The following is a 13,755-nucleotide window of genomic DNA, read 5'->3' on the forward strand; positions in this document are numbered from 1 at the left end:
TCCACTGGTTCTCCCTATCCACGCTACTAGTTCCTTTATAAGATTCTGACACAAATCCATGCTGACAAGCCACTTTCCAAATGTGCAGAGCTTTAATAACTGACTCTAGATATTAATGTTAATGGATTAAAGTGGGGTTGTCAAAGGGGAAAAATAAAACAGTAGCTTGGAAGAAAATCTTCTTGACATAGTGCAAAAGAGCAACAAACCATGCGGGTTACAGGGCCCACAGTATGAATCAGAAACTTAGAGGTCCATGTGTAATACGTGTAATACGGGCAATACTGCTATAAGGGAGACTTTAGCAGTAACATGAAGACAATGTCAAATAACAGGAAGGCACGGAATGTTCAAAAAGTGTTCTTCTAAATCACTAAGATGAGTAACCAAAGGGCGATCAGCCATAAGGGATCCATTTTTGCGCAATGATAAAGAATTAAATGGTGATCTGTAAATTAAGGGGCCCTTTGGGGAACAGAGGTCATAAATTGAAAGAATATGTAAAAAACTGAAAGAGATTTGACTCAATTTGAGGCCAGGCTATTAAATCTGAAGAAACTGTGAAGGCATGAACTGTGTGCTTGTTCTGGTAGATCGTGAAGCTACGTTATAAATGGAGCTACAAGAAATGGCAGCGAATTGTGGACGCAGCGTAGACCATCACTCAAACCAGCCAACCTCCCTTCCATTGCCTCTATTTACACCTCACGCTGCCTCGCCAAGACCACCAACATAATCAAGTTGTACCCTGGCCACTCTCTCTTCTCCCCTCGCCTATCAGGCAAAAGGTATAGAAGTGTGAATACACACACCTCCAGATTCCGGGACAATTTCTTCCCAGCTGTTATCGGGCAACTAAGTCATCCACCCATAACCAGAGAGCAGTCCTGAACTACTATCTACCTCATCGGTGACCCTCGTACTATCCTTGATCAGACTTTGCTGGCTTTACCTTGCACTAAACGTTATTCCCTTATCATGCATTTATACACTGCAAATGGCTCGATTGTAATCATGTATTGTCTTTCCGGCTGACTGGATTGCACGCAACAAAAGCTTTTCACTCTACCTACACTAGCACTATCGTACACACCGGGGAGTATTTACAATTTTTACCATAGCCAATTAACCTACAAACTTGTACGTCTTTGGAGTGTACGAGGAAACCAGAGCACCCAGAGAAAACACACGTGGTGACAGGGGGAACATACAAACTCTGTACCTATAAGTCAGGATCAAACTGGGGTCTCTGGCGCTGTAAGGCAGCAACTCTACCGCTGCGCCACTGTGCCACCCTTAAAGTGATTCACGTCAGGACACCCCAAGATGCCTTGGTGGGATTCAAACTCAGATCACTAGCTCAATGCCCCAGGCTTGTAGTTGCCAACCCAGTACTTTAACCATTAGGCTAAACATCTTTGTTGTCAAGAAGACCTGGATAGTTAAACAGTGGAGGACTTTAGTCCCCCTACACATTGGATTCCGGTTACATTATATAACCTTTGAGCAGAATAAACAGGAATTAACCTGATGCATTTAAAATTATGCATCCTCTGCGGTGAAACCGGTGTCTTGTGAATGCAACATTGCCAACTATAGTGTAGGCATTAAGCAACTTGCAGACTGATGTTAATGCCACGCTGAATCTTATAATAAATGAGGGATCAAGCAAAATGCATCCGCTAACATAATATCCACTGAGTAACCACACACATGACCAACCTGTTTTTTAAAATATTTATTCAGAAGCCAAGTTATCTATAAAAATCTTAATACTAAAATGCTTTTACATAGAGATTGTGTCCATAAAACTTATTTTTTTAGTGTTTACACAAAAACTGAGACCATAGTCATACTTTACACATTTACAATAGGGTTTTTACTACATTTAAACACTTTTTTTTAGAATAACAGTTCCTTCCATTTCAACAAAAAAAACTGAAAACAAAATAAAAAAAATCAACAAGCTTAAAAAAAAGCTCTCCTGGGTTTTCAGTTTCAAAATATTTTAATATCTAGTAAATAACTCTGTAATATTGTAGTTTTTTTTATTGTATAATTTTTTTTAAAACTTCTCCTTGTAGGATTAAAACGCTATTGAGCAAGTCTCAGACGGGCCCGCGCCTCTCTTGCCCATTTATTTTCGCATGATGCATCACAATTCCAGTCCCCAGAAGGTCTTACTTTACAAGCAAATAAAATCCCAGCCAGCAGTGAGCAAGTAGTACTGCACTTGTGTCACTGGACTGAACAAAATAGGTAACAGAATGCCTAGCAGATTGGTCCAATGTTGACATCACATCAAGTACCAGATGGAAGGCAGCCAGATCTCAGATGGGGTTGGAGAGGGGAGGTGGAGGGGAAGTGGAGGGAGGGGAGGGGGGGGGGTTAGGATATGGTGCTCTGCGCCCATCCTTTTAAACCTTTAACGCAGGGCTACCCTAACTCTGACAAAGGGCTGGGTCCCCAAAGTTAGCACTGCCTTTTTTCTAATTTAAAGAAAAATTCTCCCTTCGATTTGAAGCACAGAATGTGACAGGAAATTCTGTGTTGCACAAGCGAGGGAATTCATGCACCAAGTAACAGAGCCGGCTCGGATCGGCTCAGATAACAATGGACAGTAAAACCCACCTCATTTTATTTTAATATTACAACATATTTGTTCAAAAGTTGCAACGTGAAAGGTTATGCAACTCACGCATCTTAAAATTCTTTCTTCTTTACTCCAATCACCTGTGATGAATCTACCTAACCACGTCTTATAAATGCACAAACATCCGACTCGCGAGCCAGAAATTCCTTAACAAAGCTACATCTCGAGTTGACCTCTGACCTTTACAGACAAAAAAAAAGGTCAATAATAATTTTGCCCAGGAATAATATACAGTTTAAGTTATTAAGGGGGAAAAAAAGACGAAGAAAAACCTGTTATTTGTTCTCACGTGAAAGGTCTTCATTCATTATATCTGAAAGAGCCCCAAGCAGCATTAGGATCTGGTTCTCTTTATCTTTCAGCTGTTGCTATGGAACTAGAGTCGCCCATCCTTCACTAAACTGCCCAGCTGTTGCTATGGAATCAGAGTGGCCCGTCCTTCACTAAACCACCCAGTTGATTGATGAGTTTGACCTATTGCAAATACGGGATATGTGATGGTGATGTCACACTGCACCAGTCTATATGCAAAATGGCCACCGAGTGAAAGTTCAGAGGCCAAAAGGTTAGTCTCACACGAAAGAAACACAAGCTGCAATTTATCTTAAATACATTTTTTTGATATATATAAACAGGCAAACTCAAATAATCCTTCTGGAGGGCAGCCATGTTATGGGAAACAAATAGAAACCAAGGTGAATGTCTGCAACATGGCACTGTTTGAAACCATGGTACCTCTGTGAGCCTCTCTCTGCAGGTTGCTCACCTAAAATCATTGTAAGAAAATATAGAAAGAAATCCCCAAGAACTGAGTTGCGACTGTGATATTAAAAACGTTTACAACAGGTTAGTGTTTCAAAGCAACGATAATGAAATACTACATTGATAACCTGCAAGAACAAACAACAATGGACTCAAACCTTAAAACACCTTTTGTAAACTGTGGTTGTGATCTTTATGATGGAGACAGTATCCCTTTTATCATTACTATGTGGAATTTTAAGAAATACTAAAGCTGGAAGGGAGTGCGAGTGGACAAAGCCTTTACTTTCATTCAATCTAGAAAAGCACATGTGGCACATGGTAGACAAACACACATGTCACCTTTACAATGTCAACCAGAGTGTAAAAGTAAAACATTGTCCCAACTTTACTTCCCTCATTAGGATGACATTGCCTCTATCTTCTATTTAAATGCACAAAGGTGTCATCATTAACAGTCAGTATAAAGTCGAGTGCTCAAGCCTTTCCAAAGTTGTTTGACCTTTCTAGAAAATCATTGTGATAATCATTGTAAAACACACACAAAGACGGTAGTGGGACAATTTCCCAACCTTGAGAGAAAGACAAGAGCTGGTACCTGTACAATGCAGCCACAGGATTTCCAGCAGTTAAATATTAACAATGTGACACCCTGCACAGCTAATCTTTCTCCTTTAACAATCCCACTGTTATTTCCAGTTTTACAATAGAATTTGATTTCAGTTCAATAACCCAGCTCGGCAGTTTATCGTCAGTTCATTCCTAGCTGCCATTATGGCCACAGATTTGCCGATAAACAGCCAATTGAAGATTAATCTGAGGGCTTTTGCATTTTACAAGATAAATTGATGGTCCCTCCCTAATTTCAACTACATAAACTCAGCTTCTAACAAACACTCACCCTGGATTTTCTTTCCACTGCCTGAACGCAGTTCCAGTCAGAAGTGGGACAAGATTAAACCCATGAAGAATTGTGCAACAATAAAATAGAAATTATATAGTTTGATAGGTCTTTAAAGAAAACCCACATCCTCACACCGATTGTCCTTGACTTAGAGCTGTTTCTTCCATGATTGATAACAATGCTTAAGTGCTTATAGTTAGTTTGTTTTTTTCCTTTAAAATCATCTCTCTGCTCTGACTTTGCCAGTGGTAGATTTGTTTCCATGGTGCCAAGTTCCAGCCAGGAAAAGCTTTTTTTTTTAACGCTGTGAAAAATCTTTTTGGATCCTTTTGCTTTGGAAACCACATTTACCTAACACCACTTGGTCATTGTTTTTTACAGTAAGGATAACCCCGTCATATTCAGTTGAAAACAGTGAAGGAGTTAATTTAATGACAGGAAGGGTATGGTAAATATTGGTTCATTGCAAGTGAGTAGCAGCTCCATGTAAAACAATCATAACGCTAACAACTTGTTACACTTCAAACTTCTTGCAATCTCCATGTTGAATTCATGGTACATAATATCAAACTACAGGCCATCCCTGAGTAACAAATGGGCTCTGTTTTTACAGATTTTGTCCACAAGTTAGAAAATGCACAAAATATCACTCGATACCTCCAGAGTTCTGTAATAAATGGCATTACGAGCACATAAGATGAATAAGGAAGAACAAGTTGGTCAAGGGTTATGGGGAGGAAGGCAAGAGAATGAGGTTGTGAGGGAAAGAATAGATCAGCCATGATTGATTGGCGGAGTAGACGTGGTGGGGCGAATGGCCTAATTCTCCTCCTTAAACTTCTTAATTACTGAAAGTGGAGCGAGAGGAAACTAGTTCTGCTGCTTGTCGGAATAAACAACTATATGTACGCCAGACCTTTGAATTTAATAATATTATGGGAGCTCGTCTGTATGTACAGGTGTCTGTAACTCAGGTGTTTGTAACCAGGGAATGGCCTGTAATCCAGTGATCGTGAGTTTATGTATCTGTGGGCTGATCTGCTGATCTATGGAGCAGGTAACACCAAGATTCTCAGCTGTTACTCCTCTCATCCCACCTCACTGGGGAAATACAAGGGCATTTACAGTTTTACCTTTATGGGGTGTCTCAGTTCAGGTCACACCCACTCTTCTCCTATATGTGCTTTAAGATGAAGATGAACTCCTAGCATCCATCCAGCCAACTGAGACAAAAGCAGACTGGAAACCAAGAGGTCACAGGAGTGGGAGGCAACCTCATCTCCATTACACAACTGCATCTCTTCACCAGATAAAAGCTGTCCAAGGTCTGACTTCCCCAGAGGAGCATGGGTGAAGCTCAACAGACTTTGTACTGGGGTTGGGTGTTTCAATGCCAGCATGTGGAGATGGGGGCTCCGCCAGAGCCCAGCCTGTGAATGCGGAGCAGAACAGACAGCCAACCATGTCATCTCCGAGTGCCCGCTCCACCACCCACCAAATGGAGCTCAGGGCCTGGCAGACATTGACGCAGAGACAACAACCTGGCTGCTCAACACCCGGCTTGAGATCTAACTATTCCTTTGGTTTATTTATGTTTCGTTCACAAGAAGAAGTAGAAGAAAGTGAAGATGAACAGATCGTGGGTTGGTATGGTGGGAGCAACAAGGAGGCAGGAGAAGGTAGAGTTATTGATGTGAAGGACCTCATTTCTTTCAAGCAACCCTAAATTTATGAGCATCGCAGGTGTAAGTTCAAAACCCTTTTCTCCAAATGTATCTCCACTGCTGGAAAGAATCTGCCTGAATTAGGAGCTAGGTTTATTGGAGTGTGGTGATGATTGAATTAATTCAGCAATGTTAGATGCAGCTGGCACTCATTACATAATAATTCACCTGAGTGGACTATTTGTTTTCTATTTCATTAGTGAATAATCACTTGCATGGGCAGCGATGGCCATGCCGATGCCTCTGAATGAATCATTCTCAAAAAGTTCACAACTCCCCTCTCTTAAAGTAAGTGATAATGAGATCAGGATTTGCAAAGCCCCTTGATTAATATATCTGCTCTTTTAGCTCATTAAGCAAGTTCCTTGGCTTCTGTTTGTCAAACTTCACCACTATTCTCAGTCACTGATTGTTACTAAACATGACAGTGATGCAAGGAAGCCAGAGAGGAGGCCTGTATGTGTGTGTGTGTCAGAGCTGTACACATCTGCCCATCCCTACCACTCCACTGCTTCCTTCAGCGGTTCCAGCCCAACTTCAGAAGTTGCTGCATGGAGTTCAGAAATCTCACACAACTCGTCAGTGCAACTGAGGTCTCTCAGACGTGGGAACTGAGGATCAACGTGAGCAGTAAGGAGTGAGAGGGGATCTGAGGACATTTTTTTTCACCCACAGGGTGGATGAAATCTGGAACGCACTGCTTGGGAGGATGGCGGAGGCAGGTTCTCTCACAACTTTTAAGAAGCATCTTAGTGAGTTTTTGAACCGTCACAGCTTAGTACGGGTGTCAGGGGTTATGGGGGGAAGGCAGGGGAATGGTGTTAAGGGGGAGATTTAGATCAACCATGATTGAATGGTGGAGTAGACTTGATGGGCCGAATGGCCTAATTCTGCTCGTATCACATATGAAAGCTGATTAAATGGATTATCATAGATGAGAACTCAATTATCAGCATAGACAGGGCAGGGTGAATGGCCTGGTTCTAAGATGGGTATCTCCATATGACTCTATGAAAGCAAATGTTGTGAACTATGCTTGCTGCAAAATCCCTCCCTCACTGGCCCTGTTTAAACTGGCATGAGTGTGCCCCTCTCAGTGACCGCTTTAGTAGGTACTTTCATGTAAGGTAGAGTTTCCAGCTCGTTATCCGACCTGAAATGGGACCTTTCATTCTTGCTCACTTTGCAACTAGCCTGCTGTGCAGTGGCAGCCCTGTCTGCTTCTGTTTCTGATTTCTATGGTTTCAGGTTGCGTTTCGCCTGCGATGCAGACTTCCAGGCAGGCCTCTCTGCTCGCTGCAGCCTGATTTTCCTGTCCATTAAAGCAAACAGGTGGAAAGTTGTGCACTGGCGAGCGCAGGAGGCAATAAACCCAGCTGCTGCTTTAAACAGCAGTCAGCTTGCCATTGTGGAATGAAGCTGCAATTATAAATAACAGACACGTAGCCTGAAGGAAGCCTGAGTTACTTGAGCAACACCTTTTCCCTGTTGGTTATTACATTTGAAGCTTAAAACGTTGTTGTTTGCCAAGAAGCTGCGTCTACTACCCATGAAACTGATCCACATCCATGACACGTGCATGAAATTATTGATCTTACGAGTCTAAGATCAATAGTTTCATGCTGGATCTGGATCCTACCTCCCTTCCATTGACACCATTGACACCTCACGCTGCCTCGGCAAGGCCACCAGCATAATCACAGACAAGTCATGCCCTGGCCAATCTCTCTTCTCCCCTCTCCCATCGGGCAAAAGGTATGGAAGTGTGAAAACGCATACCTCCAGATTCAGGGACAGTTTCTTCCCAGCTGTTATCACCAAACTATCCTCCCAACAACTAGGGAGCAGTCCTGAGCTACTATCCACCTCAATGGAGATCCTTGGAGTATCTTTGATCAGACTTAACTGGAGTCTATCTCACACGAAACGTTATTCACGTTATTCCCTTATGGATGGCTCGATTGTAATCACGTATTGTCTTTCCGCTGTCTGGTTAGCACGCAACAAAAGCTTTTCCCTGTCCCTCGGTACATGTGACAATAAACTAAACTCAAACTCACCACGAGTGAAGGGACCTGTTGGTGCTGTAAGTGCAGAGAACACACCGTGACACAGTCACAGATGGTAAGTCATCAGGAGACCAGCAGAATTCATCCCTGACTGCAAGCACGAAATGTGGAATACGGGACCATCTGCAGAATGTACCTCAACCAACCTGACTTCAATGGAATCAAATTTCAGGAGCAGAGTACAATCCGTAGACACTTACCATGTGGCATGTGTAATACTAATCACTGAGGTTGAATTCCTGCATCCTGGCTCTACAGAAAGAGTACGGTTGAACTTGATCGGAATTGATGGCATAAAAGAGATGGTCTTGTGTTGGCTGCCTGTTTGATGCAGTGCCCGATATTTAGCTCCGTGCAATCAATAGAAGCAAATATCCAGTGTTGCAGCTATGGAATGGCCGATCCAAATTTGCCGATTGGAGACAATTTCTCCCTGAGCTTCTCAATTGTAAGCTTCAATTAGGAACTAAACTAGTCTAAGACTGCTGGTTTGTCTTCTGATGCAGTACTTTAAAACATTTTTTTTAATGTCAAGGCTGAATCTTTCCCATTGATTCTAATTTAAACTGAAAAGCATCATGCACTGAATAAATGAATTGATCATTTCCTAATAAAATCAAAATACTTCATGAGAACAATACAAATTCCTGGATAGAATGGGAGAGGATATTTCCACTCATGGGAGAGTCTCGGACCAGAAGCCGTAGCCTCAGAATAAAAGGGACAAACCTCTAGAAGGGAGATGAGGAGGAATTTATTTAGTCAGGGGGTGGTGAATCTGTGGAATTCATTGCCACAGATGGATTTGGAGGCCAAGTCAATAGATATTTTATGGTGGAAATGGATAGATTCTTCATTAGTACGTGTGTCAAGAATTATGGGGAGAAGGCAGGAGAATGGAGTTGAGAGGGAAAGACAGATCAGCCATGATTGAATGCCAGAATAGACTTGATGGGCCGAATGGACTAATTCTGCTCCTATTAACTTATTAACCTATGAACAATTTAAAAGCCTTTAGCCTTCATGGTTTAATCCTTCACCAACAATTTTTTTACAAACGTGATACCTTGAGTGCCTTATCTTTGATTTGTTTTACAGTGAGCAGCTTGCTATTGTTCACAAAGGGCAGGAGATAACAGGTGTTCTCCACAGTGGCTGGAACCAATTTACTTATCTGAATCTTGGCATCAAAGTTAGAAGCTTTTATACCTTGTCCACATAGTTCAATAAAAGGGAGACTGTCTCTTTAACATCTGTGCGTCAGAAAGGGAACAAACATGGCTGACCATTCCCTGCATGTGTGCAGTATTCTATACAATTTTTAGCAATAGGGATTATAATTTATTTTCACCAATCACTTTTAAAAAAAAGGAACATTTAACCCACAAGAGTGAATCTCTCAACAGTTCAGTTAGGAGGTTAGAGTTAGTTTGACAGAATGATGCCACAATCTGTCTCGTGTAAGCAGTCTTCTTCAAAGTAAAGTCTTTTTCTCCCCCTTCCATTTTTCTTCTTCAGAAGTTCCAGCCAATAAGCAATCTCAGCTGAGCTGAGTAATGCAGTGCATTTAAAAAAAAGCTCCTGGGTTTTTACAAAACTCTCCAGGAAACAAAGTAACAACAAAAACACATTAGACCTGATTCTGCTTTGCAAAGTTGAAAGCAGACAGAGGTACTGGGAGTGTATGGCTTGTATGATGCTCATTTTCCTTCTTTCTTCAATCTGCACACACATACACGCACGCTCACGCACACACCCGCACACGCACACTGAAATAAACTCCATGCTGTTTGTCCCATGGTTGAAACCTACTCAGATCAAGGTCAAGTTTCCATGTGGCCATTCCAGCTTTCTTGATTCTTTGAGGCCCGATCTCATCTCCGAACTTTGCCAACTCCGTTGCTTGAGGCCTACTTCTCTCATGTGCAAATTCTGCCTGGTCGACCCATTGATGCCTAGAAGTTATACGTTCCAATTCCAGCCTACCTGATGCCCGAAGGGTTTCACTTTGGTAAATCCAGTATTACTGATCCCCAGAAGGCCTAGTTCTTATGTCTCCAAGAACCATTGCTTGACCACCTAGAATTTCACTGCCAATGATTCCAGGACCACGTGCTTGAGCCTCAAGGTGTTGATAACAAGTATCCAGCTCCTGTCCATCTTGCATCATTTGAAAAATTCATTAGGTTAGTTAGATTTTTTTTTAACAGAAAGGTTTCTCAATCCCTGTTATTGTGGTGCAGATCCAGGCTTTATATTAATTCATACATCAAGTTTTTAACAGAGATTGGGTACTCCATCTGCATTGAGGATTCTGCCTATCGTCGGATCATAGGTCCCAGCCAGGTAATACAAGTCTTGACTGTCCTGATACTTCTTGGTTTTTATCATTTGTTCGTACTGTTCCAGACCGACTACCTGACATTTATGGGAAATAGTCTGTACATCGTTTTCATCTTCATGGCAGGATTGATACAATGCTTTCTGAAATAGAAAGAAAAAAAACTTATTAGAATATGACATTAGTGCACACACAAACACACACCTACTTTTTTAATGCACATGCACCCACCTACATACATACACAAACACCTACAATGACACACACAGTTTAATTAAGCATTTGTGCAGGAAGGAATTGCAGATGCTGGTTTAAATCGAAGATAGACAAAAACATGCTGGAGTAACTCAGTGGGACAGGCAGCATCTCTGGAGAGATGGGATGGGTGATGTTTCGGGTCAAGACCCTTCTTCAGACAGACAGATCCGTCTACCCCAGCATTTTCTGTCTATCTTTAATAAAGCGTATAATAGGAATGTTACACATGGTAGATGCCACGTCTTGAAGCATTAGCAATGTAATTAAATGTACAAAGAAGAATGTTACGATTGGGGATGCCATATCTTGAAGGGTTAACATTAAGGTAACACTCCCAGATTTTTGCAACAAAGGCATATTCTCAAGTAGTCACGGTACTGAACTCAACGGAGGTTCTACAGCAACATACTCGGGTGCATATCATCACTTGAATCTGAAGATAGACACACAGTACTTGAGTAACTCAGCGGGTCAGGCAGCAGATCTGGAGAAAAAGGATGGGCGACATTTCGGGTCGGGACCATTCTTCAGACTTCACCAGGCCATCTCTGATTTTATCACTTCCGGCTGTCTGCCCTCCACAGCCTCCAGCATTATCGTCCTCTAGCTCCGCAGACCCAGGTTTTATCTTCTCCCCAAAAAAGGTCAGTCTGAAGAAGGGTCCCGCCCCGAAACGTCACCCATCCTTTTACTCCAGAGATGCCGCCTGACCCGCTGAATTACTCCTGCGTTCTGCGTATATCTTCAGTATAAACCAGCAGTCTACAGTCTGTCCCACACCATATAAACCATATAACAATTACAGCACGGAAACAGGCCATCTCGGCCCTACAAGTCCGTGCCGAACAACTTTTTTCCCTTAGTCCCACCTGCCTGCACTCATACCATAACCCTCCATTCCCTTCTCATCCATATGCCTATCCAATTTATTTTTAAATGATTCCAACGAACCTGCCGACACCACTTCCACTGGAAGCTCATACCACACCGCTACCACTCTCAGAGTAAAGAAGTTCCCCCTCATGTTACCCCTAAACTTCTGTCCCTTAATTCTGAAGTCATGTCCTCTTGTTTGAATCTTCCCTATTCTCAAAGGGAAAAGCTTGTCCACATCAACTCTGACTATCCCTCTCATCATTTTAAAGACCTCTATCAAGTTCCCCCTTAACCTTCTGCGCTCCAGAGAATAAAGACCTAACTTATTCAACCTATCTCTGTAACCACACATGACTTGAATTTGACTGGGCACCATCGGAAGCAATGTATTAAGTTCTTCGACAAGCTGTTTTGTTTAAGAGAGAAGCGTTAGGAGACACACTTACAAGAGGGACTTTGTCTCACCTTGCCGTCGTTGCACTTCTTGCCCAGTTTTGTTTCTTCAGGATGATAAAACCATTTCACTTTGACCACCATGTTGCTTCCCCACGATTCCCACATGCTCTCTATCCGGCCGATGTACGGGAGGTTTGGGCGTCCGACGGAGAGGAACACCGCACAATCCCCCACACAGATCGTCTCCTTCCCTCTCACGATGGCTTTGTAGTAAAGTTTCTTTGCTTTCCCTTTCATACCTCGCCTCTGTGGGAAACAATTAAGCTCGGTCAAGGAAAAAGGACGGGTGGTGGCAGAGCAGCAGAGTTGCTGCCTAACAGAGCCAAAGACCCTGGTTCGATCCTGACTACAGGTACTGTCTGTACGGAGTTTGCATGTTCTCCCCGTGACCTGCGTGGGTTTTCTCAGGGTGCTCCGGTTTCCTCCCACACTCCAAACACCTACAGGTATGTAGGTTAATTGCCTTGGTAAAAATTGTAACATTGTCCCTAGTGTGTTTAGGATAGTGTTAGTATGCGGTGATCGCCAGTCGGCACGAACTCTGTGGGCCGAAGGGCATGTTTCTGCGCTGTATCTCTAAACTAAAACACTCAACTAATCAAAAAAAAAGAAACCCCAGGTAACACTAGCAGGCGAGTGGCTGATGGTCTTTCCAGTCTTAGGTTTGTATTCTGCTCCTTCAAGGGAAAGGAAAGTGAGGTTTAACAAGAGCTGTCGACTTTCTCTTTTGCCTGTTTTCCTGGCTGCTGCAAGAGTTCACATCACCCAGCATTTTTTACTGGAGTTTGGGGAAAGCACCTATTTAGTTTCACGGACAGCACTGAGATTTCCCGCAAATGCACAGGCATTTTGGATCCAAGGTTTTACTGGAAAGCCCAAGGTCTCTGTTTTCACCACAGGAAGCGGTGTTGTAGGGAGGGAGAGTCAGGGACATTGATTCTCTCTTCATTCATGAGCCGTTACAGGGAGGTATGGAGTGTTAGACAAAGGGGTGGGTGGGAGTTGGGAGCGGTCAAAACCAAACCCAGTCTAGTCCTCGTCACTCTTTGCGTGCTGGTCCCAGAAGTGGATTTGCAATCAGTCTTTACAATCGCTCCACTCTTTTAAATCTTTATTTCAACAGCAGCCTGTAACTGTACACGGTAGACGGCTTGATTGTAATGATGTATTGTCTTTCCACGGACTGGATAGCACGCAACAAAAAGCTTTTCACTGTACCTCTTTACACGTGACAATAATTAACTAAACTAAAAATACTAAACTAAAGGGTCAGTGATAATAATCAGGGACAAATCATTTGGCAATATAAGTCCTCCCAGTCCTGTGAGTAATATGCCACAGAATATTTAATCAAGCAAAAATCATGGATTAAATGTATCACATTTTTTATAGAGGATTCAACATGAGATCAAATGGTGGGTTAATGAACGCATATTTAGTGGTCACAAAACCCAAATCATCGGAATCAGTGTTAATGTTTCTGAATTATTAAGTTTCTCTTTCCACATATGCCACCACATCAGCTGAGTATTTCCAGTATATTTCATTGTGTACTGTTATAAATGAAGTTCAGTATCATTACGTTTCTGGTATTTTCAGCTTAAAGCATCTTTGGCTTTCATATTCAATGGTTTTCATGGCATTTGCGTGCATTGCGTGAACGACATCAATCTAGGGCAATAAATTGCCGCAAGAGGCGACGATACTACCTC

General features: G+C 42.4%; 1 protein-coding gene across 1 annotated transcript in view; it reads right to left on the reverse strand.

The window, feature by feature from the left end:
• Positions 1-284: 284 nt before the first annotated feature.
• Positions 285-13,755, reverse strand: part of bahcc1b (BAH domain and coiled-coil containing 1b) — a 275,740-nt gene continuing 262,269 nt past the window's right edge. The window contains 2 exon segments of the mRNA XM_055653977.1: positions 285-10,596; positions 12,053-12,289. Of these exon segments, the coding sequence (XP_055509952.1) occupies positions 10,390-10,596; positions 12,053-12,289 (444 nt within the window). The 3' untranslated portion in view covers positions 285-10,389.

The sequence above is a fragment of the Leucoraja erinacea genome, chromosome 23, assembly GCF_028641065.1.
Source record: "Leucoraja erinacea ecotype New England chromosome 23, Leri_hhj_1, whole genome shotgun sequence".
Classification (NCBI taxonomy): Eukaryota; Metazoa; Chordata; class Chondrichthyes; order Rajiformes; family Rajidae; genus Leucoraja; species Leucoraja erinaceus.